At 34.1% G+C, this 20,010-nt stretch overlaps 1 protein-coding gene across 1 annotated transcript in view; it reads left to right on the forward strand.

Moving 5' to 3' along the window:
- Positions 1 to 20,010, forward strand: part of LOC111512866 (ATP-binding cassette transporter scarlet) — a 68,169-nt gene that overhangs the window by 33,754 nt on the left and 14,405 nt on the right. Inside the window, exons 13-17 of the mRNA XM_074173339.1 lie at positions 8,308 to 8,476; positions 12,228 to 12,276; positions 13,324 to 13,373; positions 13,431 to 13,567; positions 14,461 to 14,631. Of these exons, the coding sequence (XP_074029440.1) occupies positions 8,308 to 8,476; positions 12,228 to 12,276; positions 13,324 to 13,373; positions 13,431 to 13,567; positions 14,461 to 14,631 (576 nt within the window). The remainder of the gene's footprint in view (positions 1 to 8,307; positions 8,477 to 12,227; positions 12,277 to 13,323; positions 13,374 to 13,430; positions 13,568 to 14,460; positions 14,632 to 20,010) is intronic.

The raw sequence follows: 20,010 nt of genomic DNA on the forward strand, positions 1-20,010 counted from the left end.
CTACAAAGTGTTCCACCTGAGATATAATACACCAGCGTTTTTTCCAATCCTCGAAGTAGTTTTGATTGGTACTCATTGATTCAACAACCATGTGGTAAGAATTTCTGATGCACCACGCCACGATAATCGTAGAAAAATAAGCGAAATCTTGACAGATGATCGAACTGAACTTATACCACTTGTGAACAAGTTTCTGACTCAGAGTACAATCATCGTAACCCACTGTCAACATTTCAAGTGTTTTTGAACACATATTTCCATTTGTTACACAAAATTTGATGCAAATTTTCTCATCCACTTTTTTTATAGCAGAAAATCGCCGAACACGCAAAACACTTTCAACTTTCATGCCTCTCACCAACAAACCAAACATGCTAAACAGTTTCAGCTGTTTACCTTGTTTAGTTTGTTGGTCAGAGGCGTCTGAAACCGAAGTTGTTGATTACAACATGTGAACTCATTCGCTAACGCACGTCGAAAAGAGTATTGCAGTTCTGGTGATTGGGAAAAGTTTTTGTTTTAGATTTATTCTACGTCATATGTTACGGTTCCATCTTTTGATATATATATATATATATATATATATATATATATATATATATATATATATATATATATATATATCAAAATAGTTTAATGACTTATTTTACTGTGTAGAATAATTGAGTGGGGCGAAAGTTTCGAATTTCTATTTGGAATATTCATTTTTGTAGCGTAAAATTATAATTATGTACCTGATTATTGTTGAATAATTATCATTTTAGATGCAACAATTACATCTAAGTCAGAAATGCGAATATAATAAATATTTGTTGGGTTTTCGTAGACATTTTCTACCATAACAAGATCACAAAGGCAGATGTTCAGATTATAAATCTAAAGCATTATAAATGATACCTTTCTCGTACGAACGTGGTATAAGATATTTTACAAATATTATTGAATGAGCCTCATTCGAAAGTATTTCATCTTTTTGGGGAAGTTTTTCCCGTTTGACCATCATGGAAAATGGGAAAAGACACACAAAACTTTGGAAAGATCCGAAACATGGATTTGAAGAAACTTATTATGAAGAAAAACTACACTGTCTGTGTGGAAGTTATTGATTCAAACAGGGGGAGACAATAAAAAATGTTAAAAAACAAGTGTTTTAACAAAAAAAGTTCTACAAATCAACCCTTCTATGGAGTAAATAATGTATGGACTGGATATCACAATAATAAATTATGATTTACCTAGATTTTACTCGTTGATGTGGACATGGGTTCAAATATTTTGTTAATTATACAGCATTCAGATGAATTTCAAAAGGATTAACTTGAAAAGGAATACTATGAATTATGAAGTTTTGAACTGCATTTTATCAACAAAAAAAATCGTTCTGCAAATACATTATTTATTATAATGATTTAAATAATTCATTTCCAGGATGTACAGACTACAGTTCGAAACAGTAATAATGAAACCTTATTAGGAATTAGGAATAAAAACACAGAACAATCAAACAAACTATAACAAATTTAGAGTGATATATATATTAAAAATATATACAATAAATATTTCGTTTATATCGGTGAGTGAAAAAGTAGGGATTCAAATAACGGTGATAATTGAAAATACTTCTGAGTACTTCTTACCCACATATAGGTACATACAATCGATCGCTTCAAAAACACTTCACTAACTTTCTTCAAAAGCTTCTGATAATTCCTCTCACATATCATCTGTTTCACTAACGTCATTTAAATAAATAAGGAATTGATTTTCACCATCAATATTGGTGTCCAATCTCCATATAGTATTTTTCAACTGAAATTACTTTTTTAATCCTTTTCTGCCAGTCTTCTTCAGTAATATTGGATACCTCTTCTTGAATTAGATCTATTAGCTTAATTTGAAAGGGTTATATTTTTAGGAGTGACTAATGTTTGGGAAAGAAAGTTTTTGGCTTTCTACTACTCCATCTTGATTACTTTCTTCCTTTCTTTGGAATATTCCCAAATTTTTCTCTATCAAGATGGAGTAGTAAAAAGCCAAACAATTTTTTTTCTCTATTACCTTCTTAACAAATTTTGGAAAATTATTTTTACGCCTGATGCTTTGTTTCAATTTTCCCCAAATCAACTAGTTGGGATTGAAAACACAAAAATAGGGGGGAAGTCTCAGTATGGTGGGTCCATACTTTCCAGCAATACTCTCAAGAGCATACACTTTTTCAAATGTTTTTGTATGTAAAACTTCAAGTAGTATTCTTCAAAATACAAATTGTTATCCATTGAGAAACTGTATTTCATTTTATTTCGTACTTTGATGAGCTGTCGCGAATGATAGGAAGCGGTGTCAAAAACTATTTCACTATTCGCATCCAAATTTGGGATCAATGTGTTTTCAAACCATTCCTCGAAAATTATGCTTCCATTTTCTTATGATAGTGGCTATTAGTACTTGTCCAAAGACGCCACATTTTTAACAGATAACAAAAATTTCAAGTAGTTATAGCTACACCAATATCAAATCGCGATCAGTTTCTGAACTGAACATTAATGACCCGACGGCGATAACCATACCCGCATTCCTTAATTTCTATTCGTCACCATAACATGACTTCAAAGTCAATTTTATGACTCGGTTAGTAAAAAATTATCCAATACAAACCGCAAATTCTGCAGTCCACGTGGACTAGTTCGCAGCCGATTCATTTTCATGTATTGGTGGTTTTGGCCTTTGAGAGTGCCGCCAACTTTAAGTGTGCACAATATCGTTTACTTCGACTATACCATATCTTAGACGTGATTCGGCTTGAGGGTGATGGACTTGTATCATCTGAGACTGGGACAATTTAGTTCTTAAGTTTCTTGACCATTAAATTACAATGGTTTGTCCAGCTGAAATATTCATCAATAATGACTTCCAAAAACTTTGTTGACTCGACGTTTTCCATCAGTTTTTTCACTGATAATTTCCGATGAATCATCAGCGAATTTATGAAAGTAGCACTCTCTGCAATTCAATCTAAATCATTGGTATAGAACGGAAACAATATCGGTCCTAACACGGAACTTTGCGGAACATCTATATCGATGCGAGATTGTTCAGAGTTTTTTTTGTATTATACATGAGTTACATGTATGAGTTATGAGTTTTTATGAAATCATTTATCATACCATCAATATAAGTACGCAATGTAATATAGATGTGAGTTTTTTATTATTACAGATTTTAGGTAGTTGAAACAGAATCGGGTAAGTTTTTTCTAGGTTCAACAAAAACAAATATTTTCATGGAAAAAGCTTTGGCTCTCATTTCTCAATCATCATACAAAAAATTGTGAGAAACTTCTAAAAACTGATCTCTTCTATTATTTTCAGAAATTAAATTCATGTGTAGCTTCGATTCAATAACTAATGAGATGTTTTTCATAACCTCCACATTTTACTGAATGCCGATTATGCAATGACATTAACACGTGAATTATTCATGCGTAAGGAATATAGATAGATTTCCACTCAGATCCTATTGAATTTGATCCTCTTGACTATTACAAACGAAGTAGGGGAAACTAGTGTCGAATTACAAAGTTCCTGATTATTACAGCCAATATTTCCCTAGTAAAGAGCTGCTGTGGCTTCAGTGAACAAACAAAAAATGGCTCGGATTCTATTTACTTTGTTTCAAATATTTTGAAGCAATATTTACACCGCTGAGATATTTAGATATGGTTATTTAAACCAGCTATCTTGTAGGTATTTTTTCAAATGTTAAGTGAAATAGTGATTATGAAACTTCATTACACATAATGGATGATATTTATAGTGAACAGAAAGAAACGATGGTTTTGTTTCGGTCCAATGGGTCTCCTGATTCAAATGTGAGTACAAGTAACTTTTGAGTTATCAATCTATACTATTTCTAAGAGAGAAATATTATTATCGAATGTTATATTCACCCATCTACTAATAAAAAATTTCTAAATTCAAGCAAATGAAAAATATAACAGGTTTTTCGTGAACCTTGTTCAATCACTTCAACATGATATTTTCCATAATAATTAGTTGAGAGATATTTAAATTTCTGGTTATCTTCGCCTCTATGTCTAAAAAAATAAAAATTGTTATGATAACTTTATTCAACTACGCTTCCATAATCTACTGCGGTAACATAAATATACTCCTGAAAAAAAATATTATATCAAAGAGAAACTGGTCTTATATATTTTATCTTTCAATAAAATTCAAAAATTCAATGATGCTTATTCATAATAACAACACCAATAACATTTTCCTTAAGGAAAAATACAGGGTGTAACAAAAAGGTAGGTCATCATCTGAACTACATATTCTGGGGTCGAAAATAACTCGATTGGATATAACTTACCTTAATACAAATGTGCACACAGCAAAAGTTACATCCCTTGGGAAGTACAACATGAAATTCGATTCTTCCCAATGTTTCATTAATATTTTGTAGTGATAATGGAGCCATGGCTTCCTAATAGTAAGAGCATATTTTTCATATGAAACCATGAAGTCTCTCGAGACCATAAACATTTTAGGGGGAGTTTTGAACCCCTAAACCCACCAAACTCTTCAATGGGTTGAAATCAAATTAATATTGTGACACCAAAGGTTCAAAACACCATTTTTAAATTTGTTCACCATGTACGTAGCTCATTTTCGAAAAGATAGTTCATATCGAGATCCAGGCTCTTACTTACTATCCTTTAAAAATGCATTAGTTGGCTGTTCAACACTTGCAGTTCCTATGGATAAATAACAAACAGTTGCTTCAACAAATACATAGTGTCAATTAAAGCTTTCGATTATTGCGCATTTTGAGAGTGTTGAGAAAAATTAAACTGTTTGGTACAATGGTTTATAAGTTTGCAGAAATGGCAGATATGCGTTTAATTCTGGGTAAGTTTGGTAAGGCTGATACAAGGTTTCAGATAATTATCTGTAAATTCTAGTAGTCGTAGGTGAATGCCAAGGGAGTAGTGCAGCAGCTGCAAGGCGTTATGCGGAAAAATATCCCAGCAAACAGTCGATCATTTCTTTCCATTGATCGTCGTTGTTGAGCAGCAGCTTCATCCTTACTGCTTAACAGCCGTTCAAGAATTACCTACTAGAAGGAGATTATCTTTAGAAAATAGAATTTTGTAGATGATTCTTAATAGAAAACAATCAAAATAATAAATTGATTAATCATATTTCATTTACCGTTGGAGCTACCTTCAATAGAAATGGCATTACGAATCACCATAACGCACTCATATGGGCCGAAGAAAACCCCCACACAAAAAAAATCACCACCAAAAGGCTTTTGAAGTCAATGTTTGGGCAGGCATAGTGAATAATACTTCATTCAAGATTTCTTCTAAATAATTAGAATGGTGCAAATCAATTACAGTTCTTACAAAATGATTTACGAGAATACTTGAAAGAGATAAATTTAGGAATAAGGCAAAACATGTGGTATTTACAAGACGGATCTCCAGGGCATTCGGTAATGAAGTTAGGGAATATATTTTCGATATGAAGATACCCTGGACATTGGATTGGAAGGGTCCAGAATCATCTATTTCCTGGCCAGCCAGAAGTCCAGATCTTGACCCTATTGACTTTTGCTTCTGGGGTTTTATAAATGAGGACGTGTATTCTGTTGAAATAATCAGCGAACAACAACTGTGTCATCAAATCATTGAAAGTATAAATCGATTTCGTCAGAAGCCTATGATCTTCCAAAAAATTTGGTTTTCCTTTTTAAAACGGTGCCGAATGTATATTTCGGAAAACGAAAGTCATTTTGAGTATTTATTTCAGGAAATACCACATATTTGTGCATAATTTTTGCACCTGCAAATAACATGAATATCAGTTATTATAACTTACTCATAATTTTTGCTGCATAAAAACAGGCTTGTCGAAAAATTGCTAAGAGGTAAAAAATACAAATGGTGTCACGAATGACAATATGTAATTATTGAAGCAACTATTTGTTATTTATCAACACTAGAAGTATTGAACCGCCAACTATAGAATTTCTGAAGGATAACTGAAAAGAGCCCACATCTCGATAAAAACTGGCTTTTCGAAATAGTGCAAAGTGACAAAAAGATTCCAAAAATTGCTGTAATTAACCAGTGGCGTCACAACACTAATTTACTTATAACGCCTAGAAAAGTTTGGTGGGTTTTAGGGGTTTAATACCCACCCAAAATTCCTATCGGCTGAACAGATTCCGTGGTTTTACATGCAAATGATGCTCATACAATAAGAAAGCCAGTTCAAGTAATATTGGAAAAATCAATGATCATTTTGTACTTTTCAAGAGCTGTAACTTTTTCTGTGTGCACATTGGCATTGGGGTATGTTATAGCCAACTGAGTTATTCATGACCTCAAAAAATGTGGTTTAATTTATGACCTACCATTTTGTTATACCCTGTAAAGTGACTTATTGTGAAAACTGGAAAAAATAATAATTTTTATGATAAGAAATCACGCATCCTTCAATCACAAATCTTCTTATCGCCCACTTGAAAATGTTAATATATTATTGCTTATAAATCATTCAATTCAAATTCAAATAATTATTTTAAAAACTAAATCGAAGTATTATTTAACAACATTATTGGCATTCCCAATGTCATGTGATCTAACCACAGCGTATTATTTTGCAATATAATTTCATTCCTATTGAATTTCAGTTTACCGTTGGAATTATATTTTATAGAATATAGAGAGTGATACGATTTATTATGACGGTTGAAAAATAATAATTTGAATATGAATACATTTTTTCAAAGTGAAAAATGACTATTGTTTGAAGGTGGTTAACAATGTCCCATGGTTTATTTGATTACTTCGGAATTCCATTGTATAATATGATATAAATTGATTCGAAATTCGTGAAAGAATCTGTAAAAAATTAAAAAAGATCAGCTGAAAAATAACAATTATATCAAGCAAAAAAAAACTGAAATAACAATGGAATAAAATACAAGCAACAACCAAAAAATCAAAAAATTGAACTATCAACACGAGATGAAAATTTAAAAAATTATTAACAAGAAATGAAAATTGAAAATTAAAATATTCCAAACCAAGTTACTTCACGATGTTTCGATTGTTAGTATCCACAATCGAAGTTATCACCCAAATTTCAGTTTTTTTGCTTAATATAATTCTTATTTTTCAGCTAATCTTTTTTAATTTTTCACAGATTGTTTCAGGGATTTCAAATCAATTTATATAATAGTAGACAATGGAAGTCCGAACTAATGAAATGAAAAGTTACTAGTTTTTGTAGGTTGTTAACCTTTCATAAATTTAAAAAGTCAAATCAACAAAGAAAATGAACATGTATAAGATGCTAGATGCTAGATTGTTAGTGTGTAATTCATGAAATTCATGATAAAATATTTGTATATTACTAAATTTTTTTGACATACGGTTGACACAGTTTCATCAAAATAAGCCCAATAAATAAATAAACAGAAAAAGAATGAGTATACGTAGATATACAAGCATTTGGTATCATCAGGAAAGTTTTGGTTTCCTACTTCTTCATCTTTGCATAAAAAATTGTGGAAATCTTCCAGAAAAAAAAGCAATAAATTTCGAAATAAACTCTTTACAAAGGTTATTTAAAAAAACACTTTGTATTTTCACAGTTTTAGAAAAACGCAACACGTGTTTTGCCACACAATGGCTTCTTCGACGAAACACGAGTTGCGTTTCTAGTAATAGGTTTCCCTCAAGTATCAGCCAATTCCATCATATATCTTCAAAAAGATGTGTTGATCATGCAGCGAAGTAACTTTTACACACAAACTGTAAGAAAAATCCCTCTCAGAACAACTAATTTCAAATAAACATGGAATTAAATGAAAGAAAAATTACTTTCGGAACAACTACTTTTTTTATGAACATTGAATTATACAAAAAACACTTTTTTCTTTTTGGTTGGTATTGCAAACATTCGTTATGGAATTGAATCAGGATATCTACACAACTCAATAGAAAAAGTGTTTTTGTAGGTGTTTCTCAAGTGCAATTCGATGTTTCAATGAAAGTAGTTGTTTCAAGGGGATTTTTCCTTCCAGTTTCAGTCTGGAAGTTACTTCTTTGCATGATCTACACATCTTTTCAAAAGTTTATTTCAATTGTTATTTTTTTCTTTTTTCTGGAAGATTCATAAATTTTTTTACGTATATGAAGATGGAGTAGACGTAGAAAGCGTTGAAAATTTTTCGCATTTCTTGGGGATAACAGTAAATGTTATAGTTAAAATCATTACTTTAATATAGGATTCTCTGGAGATGACGAGTTCTATAGAATCTGTCCGGAGAAGAAAAAGAACATATTCAAGATGGTCTCCAACAGATGAAGGAGTAACATTAGCCTGGAATAATCTCTCAGTTTCCGCCGAGGTTGAGAAGGGTGGAAGGAAGATTAACAAAAGGATTATAAATGGAGGTAGGAAATTACTTTTATATTATATTAAAATGCTGTTAGTATACTTCATCTTTTTAAAGTTCGTTTTGTCTTTGTAGCACAGCGGAAACCAAACAACTGCCAGAAATAAAAATGAAAAATGATTCAAAGATTCTTCTAGTAGTTGAACAGACTTGAAGTGTTGATATATTACTTTTTGATTTTTTAATTTGATCATTGTTCAAATTGAAATCAATCCATTTGATCGAACAATGATATCGAAATGGGTTGATCAACTGAAAAACTTCAATTTCGTTCAGCTGTCTGTCCCAGATAAGAGGGGATAGCATGGAAAAATTGGAGACCATGAATGATGATTTAGGAAATATCGCCCATTTCGGACCTTATTGAAAATTCATATTAGTTCCGGAGATATTCGAAAAGCCAATTTAGTTTTAATTTTTCTCTTACGTTATTCAGGGAGATATCAAAAGCAAAAACCACTTTCAAATTGCCATTTCCAAGCTGTTCAGGATGAGTTCCATATATTTTTAGTCCGTCGTCTCATCCCCAAGAAAACAGATTCACCCAGTATAAGTTCACCACTTTGGCAACAACTACAGAGATGTATTACACATAATCAAAATTTTCCAAATTTTGAAACGTCAGTCAAATAAGCTCTCTAATGGACAACATTCTCCTAATGGGGAATGTTCCTCAATTTGAGTTATTACAGCAAATGCAAGTTTGAACTAAATAAAGTTGAGTTTAATTCATGAGTTTTTCAAATTCACTTCGAATAGTATTCAAATTGATATTTCAAATGTTGGCTTTCAAAGGGATTTGTTTCTAATTCACATATTGGCAACAGCGCCTATATCAAGTTGAAATAATTTATACGTCCCTAGATATTCTACTTTAAAAAAGGAAAATTATCTTTATAAATCAACAATTAAGGCAAAATATAAATTATAGTTCAATACCATCTCCACAAGCCCCATAAACAACAGTTGTTTTGTTATTTATATATATATAGCGGAAGATAGGTTAGGTGCACAAACTGTAATATGTCTCATACAGGTAACAGATTCATTGTGCTTTATCAGCTATAACCGATGTTGCCAAATGGTGAAATAGAAACGAACATCTTTAAATGTTGATACATTATTTTATTCCTCTTTCTTAAGTATTTAAATAATTTTTTGAAGAAAAAGGTTGAAATGAGAAGTTTGAAATGTGTTATTTTAGAGCTCTTTTATGAAAACTACTTGATTTTTGTCAGGAGGAACACTGCCCATTCAACCGATTTCGCATTTTATACGGTTTTCGATTTTTCCACACTGACTTTCCATATCATCAACCCAATGTATAACACTACACATGAGTGAAACCATTTTCTTAAAACTGAATCACACGTTGAAAGGTAAGACCTACTTAATCCTTAGCTTGCACAAGTTTCGACTTCTGAGGGTTGTCGTCCCTAGGGGTGCGACAGCTGGTTAACGGAAAAACAGATTTTAAACAGATAAACAGTTTGAGTGAGTAACTAACTCTATCGAGTCACATCATTGCAAATCAGACATAATAATGGAAAATAAATGGTCACGGGCCTTTTCATATTTCACAAAATTCTTGATTTTTCACAAAACATTTCGAAATTTCATTAAAACCCACAAACTTAGGATTTAAGAAATCAAGAATCCATTTTGCAGAATGAATAATTTCTGTAGATTTTGAAATTTCCATGTTTAAATTAAAAGGGGTTTCTTGTAGTCGTACATCACCCTTAACAGTTGATCAGTTTCATGGAGACCAGTTCTTTGACGTCAGATAGCGATATTGTTATCCTTTCAGGGATAATCGACTATATTGGTAAACCATAGCTTGCTTTCCTGAATGAAAGTTCATCTCATTTTTTCATCATGTGGCTTTTCGCACAATTCGCAGAAAAGACTGCTTATTAAGAAAAAAGAGATAATTAAGAACATAGCCTTTGATTGTTGCCGTACTATTGAAGAAATGCCAATGTGACTTTTCAAAATCTTCTTCAGTTCTTGAGTTAACTCGAGTTATTGAAATCATTTATGAGCTTATCATAAGTTGAAGTATTTGTGACTGATTTGGTTTCTCCAGGTGATTATATCTAATTCCTGATGTAGTTTTGAAGTCTTAAACCGAATTATGAGATTATTCAACAATTTATATTCTCCCGATTGAATCATAATCGTGATATATCGTACAAGTTCTAATAATTTGAAATAATTATTCACATAATTGTAATCTACCCCATTCACGACAGTAAGTTGGTAGATGAGTCCTAAGTGAGTTGGTCTATTCGACCCTCTATTGCAATCTGACAGGGTAAACTGCGGCTCGAACCTATTGAAACTCAACTAAATCAATCCAGCTGGCAAGATTTGTACTTTGCCAACCGCTGCAAATCTGATTCGGTCCGCGGTTGGGTAGGCACAGAGAACCAGACAGACTATTAAGAGAAAACAGATAATTAAGAAGATAGGCCTTTGATTATTGCCCCTATTCAGGTAAGTAAGTTGGTAGATGAGTCCTAAGTGAGTTGGTCCATTCGACCCTGTATTGTGGCTCAAACCTACTGAAACTCAACCAAATACATTCAGCTTCTTAACGAAGTCGACTACATTATTTGGTAAGAAACTGAATGCGATAACAGATGTCGATACGAACAAGCAGTGGTCGTTGCGCTCTCGTAGAGGGCAGACGTTAGGCAGACAGTCCTCGGCCGCCTGCGTGTCACCATCGATAGCGAGGCTAGAGCGATGCATTAGGTCACAGCCTTCACCACATCGAGAGAGGTGAGGGCACACCGATGAATACGCATTACTCAGCCACACGTCGTGGAGTGAATATCTTGCTCTCTTACCGTTGAACGGTTGCTGCTGTGACGTCACACCACTACTAACTTGGTGGGCTCACACCGATGGAACATTCATTACTTGAAGGATCTTCAAAGTATGCAGACATATGTTTGTACATAGACAAGCACATGATGGAACCCTGTACCGTGCATTCTCATACACACCAATCAAATGTAATTACGTCACTATGTCACACACACATACAAATCTCATATGAAAAAAAAAATTCTGAACGATCCCTGCACCAGACCCTTCAAGGTCACATCGCCTTGATGTTACTAAACAACAACAAAAAAAACAATTGATACGTCATAGTGGTGGGGGGAGGCCCAGAACCGGCTGTAATCTGCCACTCACAGCTGACTCCCAAGTCATGTTACTATCAACATAGGTACCAAGGAATTTAGTATTGTCTGACGAAATCACATCACGACTACTGACTCTGACTCGAAAATCGGTAATTTTCCTGACAGTTCTAGAGTAGAACTGAATTGAAACAGTCTTACTGGGGTTTACAACCAATCTGAAAATGCGACAGACAGCTCATTGAGTTTAACTTGGAGTTCCTCCGGGCTTTCAGCATCTGCAGCAAGTGTTGTGTCGTCTGCATATAAAATTATTCGGTTTGTATTCACATGTTTTGGCATATCATTGATGAAAAGTAGGACATCAGAGGTCCCAAAATGAATCCCTGAGGGACTCCATATACATTACTGTATGATTGTGATTGGCAGTAATCATATTTCACGCACATCTTTCTAAGAATCAAATATGACTCCAGCCAATAGAAGTACATTTCCTCTAAATCCTAGCGAGAATAACTCAATGGAACACAACCATTCTCAATTTTCAATTATTTGCCAACAGCTTATGGTTAACCTATTATTTTTTATTTTCAGTTAGCGGTGCTGTGAGAGCTGGAAGTTTGGTAGCTCTTATGGGATCCAGGTGAATATTTTCTTAATCGATATGATTCATATCATGAACTCTCAAATAATATTTGACTCATCTTCAGTTACTGATTCTAATTCAAATGATTGAAATTTCAGAATGTTTTTCACAATTTTGATTAATTCAATCCAGAATATATAAGAAGTAATTTTAAAAGTTTGCACAGATATGCAAATATACTACAATCTAGTGTCTCACTAACTTGGTATCATTTTATCAGTTACTTTTTATTATTGATTTCAGGAAAAAAAACATTATTCTTTAAAATGAACAATCAGTTATCAATTGATTTCAGTCGTATACGAGGTTTGTTAAAAAATATGAATTCCGCTCAGGATCAAAAAAAATGTATTCATGACAATATTTATTGGAAAAAGTTGATCATGGTGCAATAATTAACGATATTGTTTTTATTTCTCGAAATATATCTCTACAGCAAAAAACTCAACTAAGATTATTATGTAATTTAGGATGCCCTCATGAACTATTTAACAGTGAACGAATAAACGCGTAAAAATTTATAAAATACATATGTATTGATTATTGAAGTAGAATTGGAAAAATAACTGAACTGATGTTTTCATAGTAAATTATTGTAATTACATATTTGGTAGTTTCCTTGAACAAAATTCATACGAACCCTGTGATTGACTGAAAAAATTTGAAAACCAGTAAATGCATTTCGAGTGTGAGTCTTTGCATAACTTCTTATGAGAAATATATGTGTTTGCCCTAAACTTAATCATACAATTTTTCCACATGGTTTCAAATTACTGAGACATAATATATAATAATTATGAATATTTTCATTTTTGTAGTTATGAAATTTGGTGTCTGCGTCAATAAAAATTTTAAGTTCAACTCTTGATTCCACTTCTTTGAAAAAAGTTGTATGGATTGCAACAGTTTTTCTCAGACCAAGGGTCTGATTTTTGACGTGGAAACTGGAAACCGGTATTAGAATCATATAAAAAGGGATACAAGAACAAAGAAAGTTATTTTCTTAATCCTCACAACTATGAAATGTAAAATGATCTGTTTCAGTGGAGCCGGTAAAAGTACATTGATGTCGGCATTGGCCTATAGGACGCGAGGCAAGTCAACTTCAAAACCCTTGATTGTATATATGTGAAATAATATATTTTTTCTAGGTGGAATGGATGTTGAAGGAGATATTCTAATTAACGGAAGACCAATAGGAGATTATATGAAATTTTTGAGCGGTTACATGCATCAAGATGACATATTTGTACCCTGCCTTACTGTCAGAGAACACATGAATATAATGGTATGACGTAAATATAGAGTATTCCATTTGGAAAATTCGAAAAAATTGTTTTCGAGTATTGGAATACATTGGAAGAAAAAGTGAAATTATTATTTGACATTGAAAAATACACATCTTCAAAATAACCCTATTATTTTGTATTGAAAGTGAAATGCTATGCCGCCATTTGGTATCCTGTATGCTTGTTCACAATATTTGTTCGTACGTAAAGTTTTGACTGCTTTGATAACCAAAATTTTTTTGGAAGAAACATTTTGATCTTCCCTTCATTCAAAGTTCAAAATAGAGTTCCAAATATCAAACACCTTATGCAGGTAGTTGCGAGTTGAATTCAAATGTATGTACTTTATTTTGAATCAAATTCCCAAATAGTTTTTACATCACGTTGATTTGAATTATCTTTATTTGCACATTATTTCATTATTCTATATGTTCAATTCATTCTTTCTTTTTTAACTTTTCTCCATTTCATACACCATCCCGAATTCAAATCTCAGCATTTGAAATTTCCACTCATATTTTCAGTACAAGGCATAATAAGAGAGAAGACTTGATTCATGCCTATTTATTCAGTGTCAGTAATTTTGTATTAAATTGCTTCAAAGCTGACAAAGTGAGTATATTTAAAACAACGTGTAATGGTCAAAATACTGTACCTATTCATACAATTTCTATACTTGGCGTCATTATCATTTAGTAAAAATAATGAACATGAAAATCAATCAAGAATTCTTGAATACGAAACAAAATATTTCATCTTGTGAAAATGTCAATAATCCCTCAATAGACCCTCCAGTGCTACCCCAAATTGGTGAAAACAATAAATTTAGTTATATTCACATTCGTGCATTTATGCAGTAGTTCTACTGAGCTCAAGTTTATATCGTTTTCAGGCTAACCTCAAGCTAGACAGGCGGATCAAAAGTTCGGAGAAAAGAAGAAAAATCTCCGATCTGCTCAAACAACTTGGCTTGTCGAGTTGCATAAATAGTAGAATAGGAGGTATTGATGAAAATAAAGCCTTGTCCGGAGGAGAGAAAAAACGACTTGCCTTCGCCGTAGAGGTAAAATTAATATAGAAATTTACTGAACACTGCATTTGACCAAACACATTTGTTAGGTTATGTTAGGTTAGGTCCAAAGAGAGTGGGTCTATTTGACCCTCCACCGCAACCCCCAAGGGTTTATTGTGGCTCACACCTATTCACACTCAGCCAAATAAACCCAGCTTTTTAACAAAGCCGACTAGTTTGTATGGTGAGTGGTCTTTCAGGTCAGATCTAAAGAGCTGATTCGGTCCCCAGCGGGGCAGGCACAAAGTATATGCTTTGTTAATGAGACAGCCGGATAGTTAAGTTGCAATATTCCCACCTTGATACCCACGACAACCTTTCCATATGAGGGATTTTGCACGTCAGCTACACCTGACGATGCCTTAGATTCAGCCGTGCAGGGCTTTTTCGCCTCTGGTTTTGAGCGCAAACGTTTGCTAACCTACTCAAGGAGGGTTTGTTCCCCCACCTGAGATAGATTCTGCGTACGCCGCTCAATAATTTGGTGAAAGGCAGTTTTATAAGGTACCCTGCTCTTGAGGAGACGACTCAGTCGTTTCCTGGCTGCACCACCAAACCTTTTTTTAAGGTTCAATTATTGGATCAGGAGTTGGGGAGTTGAACTAAACTAAATTTACTAAATTTAGTTCAGTTCAGCTCCTGAACTAAACTTACAGGGCGGTCAGTTGGAGTCGTAAACTCGACATCCATCTCCTCTGTAGATTCGCTCCTGAACTAAATTTACAGGGAGGTCAGTTGGAGTCGTAAACTCGACATTCATCTCCCCTGTAGACTCACTCCTGAACCAAATTTACAGGGAGGTCAGTTGGAGTCGTAAAATCACCACAAGTGATTCTGTTATTTCCGTATCCAGCGGGGCTACGTGGAAGCAGGCATCCGATGATGATTTGCCCAACCCTCATATCTTAAGCCAATGCACTCGCCGAAAACAGCATGCACAGTGGTTCAGGCAGTGAAAGATGAACAAGGACAGTCAACCCACCGATCAAATATATATAGTGGGATCAGTGTATTTTTACTCATGTGTAGAAAGTAATGAAAATAAAACGACCTCTGTGTCCGGGTTCTCGTGGTCCTCCAAATAGATACTGAAGAATTGGTTTGGTTCTGCGATTAATTTATTTCTACTGATTTAAATAACTTATTACAAGAGCAACTGAGTTCATATTTGAAGGGTCCAGGGGAAAACCGGCATCAGTCCATTTTTATGCAAAAGTGAGCGTACAGTATATTTTCATGGAGTATTATAGTACATATCAGATGATGAAATCGTTAAATGGTAAAAGTAGCTTAGGTCCTCAAAACAACAGAAACAAGATTGCCTATACTTGGGAAGAATGGCATTAGTCCGCGACCGTGTATAGAAAAACGGCATCAGTCCTTGCCGGCAGGATGAGTACGCGCCGTACAGCCATTAATTTATTCTTGTGTATTTTGTAGCCAAGTGCATATTGTTGTATTATAGAAACATACATTTTGCTAATAGCAAGTACATACAATGAATAGTGACGATACAGGTAGAAGCCGAGATGTTATGAAAACTTTGCTTGCTGCTACACATGAATTGGGTCCTGACTGTTCATGTAAACGTTTTCGCTGTTTCACTGTTGTTCCAGAACCTGAACGCCATAGAATCCCTCGAGAATTCAATAAACTAGGTGACACTAAAACTCGTACCTCAGTGGCCTGATCACATTTCTTCCAAGCATGCGTAGGCGTCCTCGGAAAAATGAAATAGAATCAAGGCCTAATAACGCCTCATTCAGCTATCGTGTTCAACTTATTGAGGATGGAGTTACTCGTGATGTTCCAGTTTGGATTAATGCTTTATTGTCTTTACATGGAATCACAGGTCGTCGAGCTAGATACCTCATGGAGTATTTGCTGGGAAATCACCCATCGACATGCGTGGAAAACACAATACACGACCTAACAAACTTTCAGAAGACACAAAACAGAAAGTGATCGAGTTAATTAAGAGTCTTAAAGGGCGCAAATCACATTATTCCTTGACATACTCGAAAAAAATGTATCTGTCTGAAGACCTGAATATCGTCAAATTGCACAGAATGTATTCTGATCGTAACGCTGATAATAAGCTTTCCTACGAAAGTTTCCGAGGAATTTTTGAACGTAACTTTAATGTTTCATTTGGGTATCCACGCAAAGACACGTGTAGCACGTGTAACACGACATATCTTCAGTTACTCTAACATTGAATTCCACCTCGGATGATAACACCAGTAAAATAGCAAGCGATGATTTGGAGAAAAAAATACGTGAGAGAGCTACTTCTAAGAAAAAGTGCTACTTCTAAGAAAAAGTGAGCAATTTTACAGTTGTAAGAAAAATCACAGCAAAAATGCCGCAAAGTCGATCAGTATGGAAAGTTTTGCCATAGATTTCCAAAAAATTCAAGATCTTTATTTTACACCTAGGATCAAACTGTTGCTAAGAAAGTAGCTGACGACGTTTGTTCTATGCTGTATCACTTCTTTCATAATATCCTCCCATGAAAGTGAAAGAACTGGCAATTTTTTGTGATTCCTGCGCAGGACAAAATAAAAACTTCACTGTAATTCGGTTCCTGCATTACTTGGTCACTAAAAAGAACCATTCTGATACTGTGAAAGTGATATTCCCGATCAGGGGGCATTCATACCTCGAATGTGATCGAGACATGAACCTCGTAAATCAATAAGCATACACTGAGGTACCATATGACTGGAGAGAAGAATTAGGAAATTATCGGGGAAATCTACACCATTCGAAGTGATTGACTGTGGCAAAATTTTTTTGCTTCGAAATTGGAGTTCATTTTTATCACCGCTTTATCTAAAGAAGTGCCCCTTCCCGACTCGGTCTATCAGGATGCTGAAGTTTTGTAATGAGAATCCCCGTTGGTGTTTCACAAAACCACATATTGTGGTCTTTATGCATGTTCTAAATTTTACCAAAAACCACTTACGAAGAACCAAAGATAAAAAATCAGAGAAATGAAGAGGTTGGCAAAACTTTATCACTTCCCATTCCCCGTCAAAAAACTCAAATGGAAGGATTTGCGAGATCTGACTGCATTCTTTCAGAGAGCAGAAGCCAGAGTGTTTTATCAACAAGTAATATTTGCCGAACAACCTGAAGAGAGCGATGACGAATTTGTGGATGACCCTCAAATAGACACCTGATACAGGGAAAAAGTGGCATGTTACGTCATTAGTTCTGAATAAATGTTGATTTTGTTTATATTTTTGAATGAAAAACATGTTATTTACTAAAAAATGTTGTTTGTGACTAATTTTCTTTCCATATTAGTTTCTTACAAGTGTTTAAACGTATATTTTCCATTTTCTTGAAATCCGTCCGAATGGACTATTGTCGTTCTTCCCCTGTACCCTTCATTTCATTGCCAATTTTCTCTTTCTCTAGCGTGAATTTTTGTGTTCCAGAATTTCTAGCACCTTTCTATGCAGTCTACGGTACTATTTCTATATACTATGGAGCACTTGGGTCTCTTCGAACGCAATAAAGTGAGTGCCTTCTCTAAGTTCTTGTTCCGCATGCTGATTGGTCGGAATGTGCCAGACGACAACTTCCCTTGTGTTTCTTCCTGGTTCCAATGAAAACTGATCCAAGGAATCCGGTAAATCCACGGTAGTGTTAAAAGCCTTTTGGGGTCCTCGGTTGACCCGGTTGACCCGGTTGACCCTTGGCAATGGTTTTCGTTGACCAGAATATAGATTTCACGTTGTGTTTTTTCGGAACTCTATCGACCCCCATCAATAACGTCATTCACATATGGCATGAGAAGTTTACGTACCCGGCAACATGAACACAATGGAAATTGTCGCCTGGGACGATACCGAGTGATCAATAATAGTTGATCACTCAGAGGAATTATCCACTTCATCGTGTTCGAAGTGATGGATAAAATTCAAAGTTATTATCCTATAGTCTGACAATTTTCAATTGAAGGTAACTCATATACAAATTGAACTGAGAGGTAACGGCAACACTGTTAAATCTGTTTTAAAAAAATCTGTTTAAAATCTGTTTTTCCGTTAATCAGCTGTCGCCCCCATACGAACGACAACTCTCAAAAGTTGAGAACTTGTGCGAGCTAAGGACTAACGAAGTCTTGCCTTTTAACCTGTGATTCCGAGCACGGAAATGTTAGAACTAAGTTCTTACCGAGGTCATTTTTATTGTCTTTGCATCGCCATTGTAAATAATTGAAAAGTAAGATGATTCGATAAAATTGACCCCCGTAACAAGATAGCTTCTGCATATCGATAGGATGTACGAGCGAATAGGTGACCAGTTCGTTGAATATTTTGAAACATCGGTAAACTGATCAACACTTCGCAGGTCTATTATATTTGCGTCCTTGAAATTCCATAACTAGTAATTCGGTTTCTTCATTATCAAGCGTCCTTATCTGCATAGGCGTAGTGTGTTCTGTTTCTTGTGAAGGTGACTTTGTTTTGTATTTATTAAATATATTTTATTATATTTATTGAATAGACTGTTACATTTATTAACTTTAAAATATAAGTTAGAGTTGGCCGATACTTATTTTTCAAAATACATTATCATATATTTTCATCACATTCACACTTTATTGTGAGATAATTAGTTGACCTAGTCATTAAACTCAGGCATAAATGTTCGTTAAACTCATGTAAAACCGTTATTAATTAGTTCCTAGAATATTATTAGTTTCTAGGTAGATAGTAATATTTCAAAAAGAATATATAAATCACAATGTATGCAGAATTTAGTTTGTTAGTGAACACGCTTGAAAAAGCTACTGTGCAGCGAAACACGTTTTGCGGATTTGTTAATCTGTTCTAGTGAAAATCTCACAATAAAGTGTTTTTCAAAATCATCAACTTTAAAATAGTTTCCGAAGTAAGTAAACAACTGACAAATAGTTGAATAATATGATTGAATTTTATTATTTTTATAGTATTAAGATGGATGCCGTAGCAGGTCCAAGTAATGTACAAAAAAAGCGGAAGCTTATATCGTTAGAAGAAAAACAGATTGTCTGTAGAGTGTACGAACATTAAAAAAATACACTCCGTACAGTGGAAGCTGTAGCCCAGTGTTCATCTTTAACGGGAATATCCGTGTCGACAATTGAACGCATTGTACGTGAAAAAAAGGTGACTGGGATTGTGCAAGCTCCAGAAGTACATTGACGTGGTAGAAAAAAAATTCAATTGGACGAGTACCAGAAAAATTTTGTACGCTATACCATTCATTCTTTTTTATTTTGAGAATAAAGCGCCAACCCTCAAATCCATTAGGACAAAGGTAATGGATAATGATCTCATTCCAAAAATGAGCAAAGAAAAGTTAAGGAAAATA

The sequence above is a fragment of the Leptinotarsa decemlineata genome, unplaced genomic scaffold (assembly GCF_025532065.1).
Source record: "Leptinotarsa decemlineata unplaced genomic scaffold, Ldec_3_MD MMD2_tig00000218_RagTag_RagTag, whole genome shotgun sequence".
In the NCBI taxonomy this organism is placed as follows: Eukaryota; Metazoa; Arthropoda; class Insecta; order Coleoptera; family Chrysomelidae; genus Leptinotarsa; species Leptinotarsa decemlineata.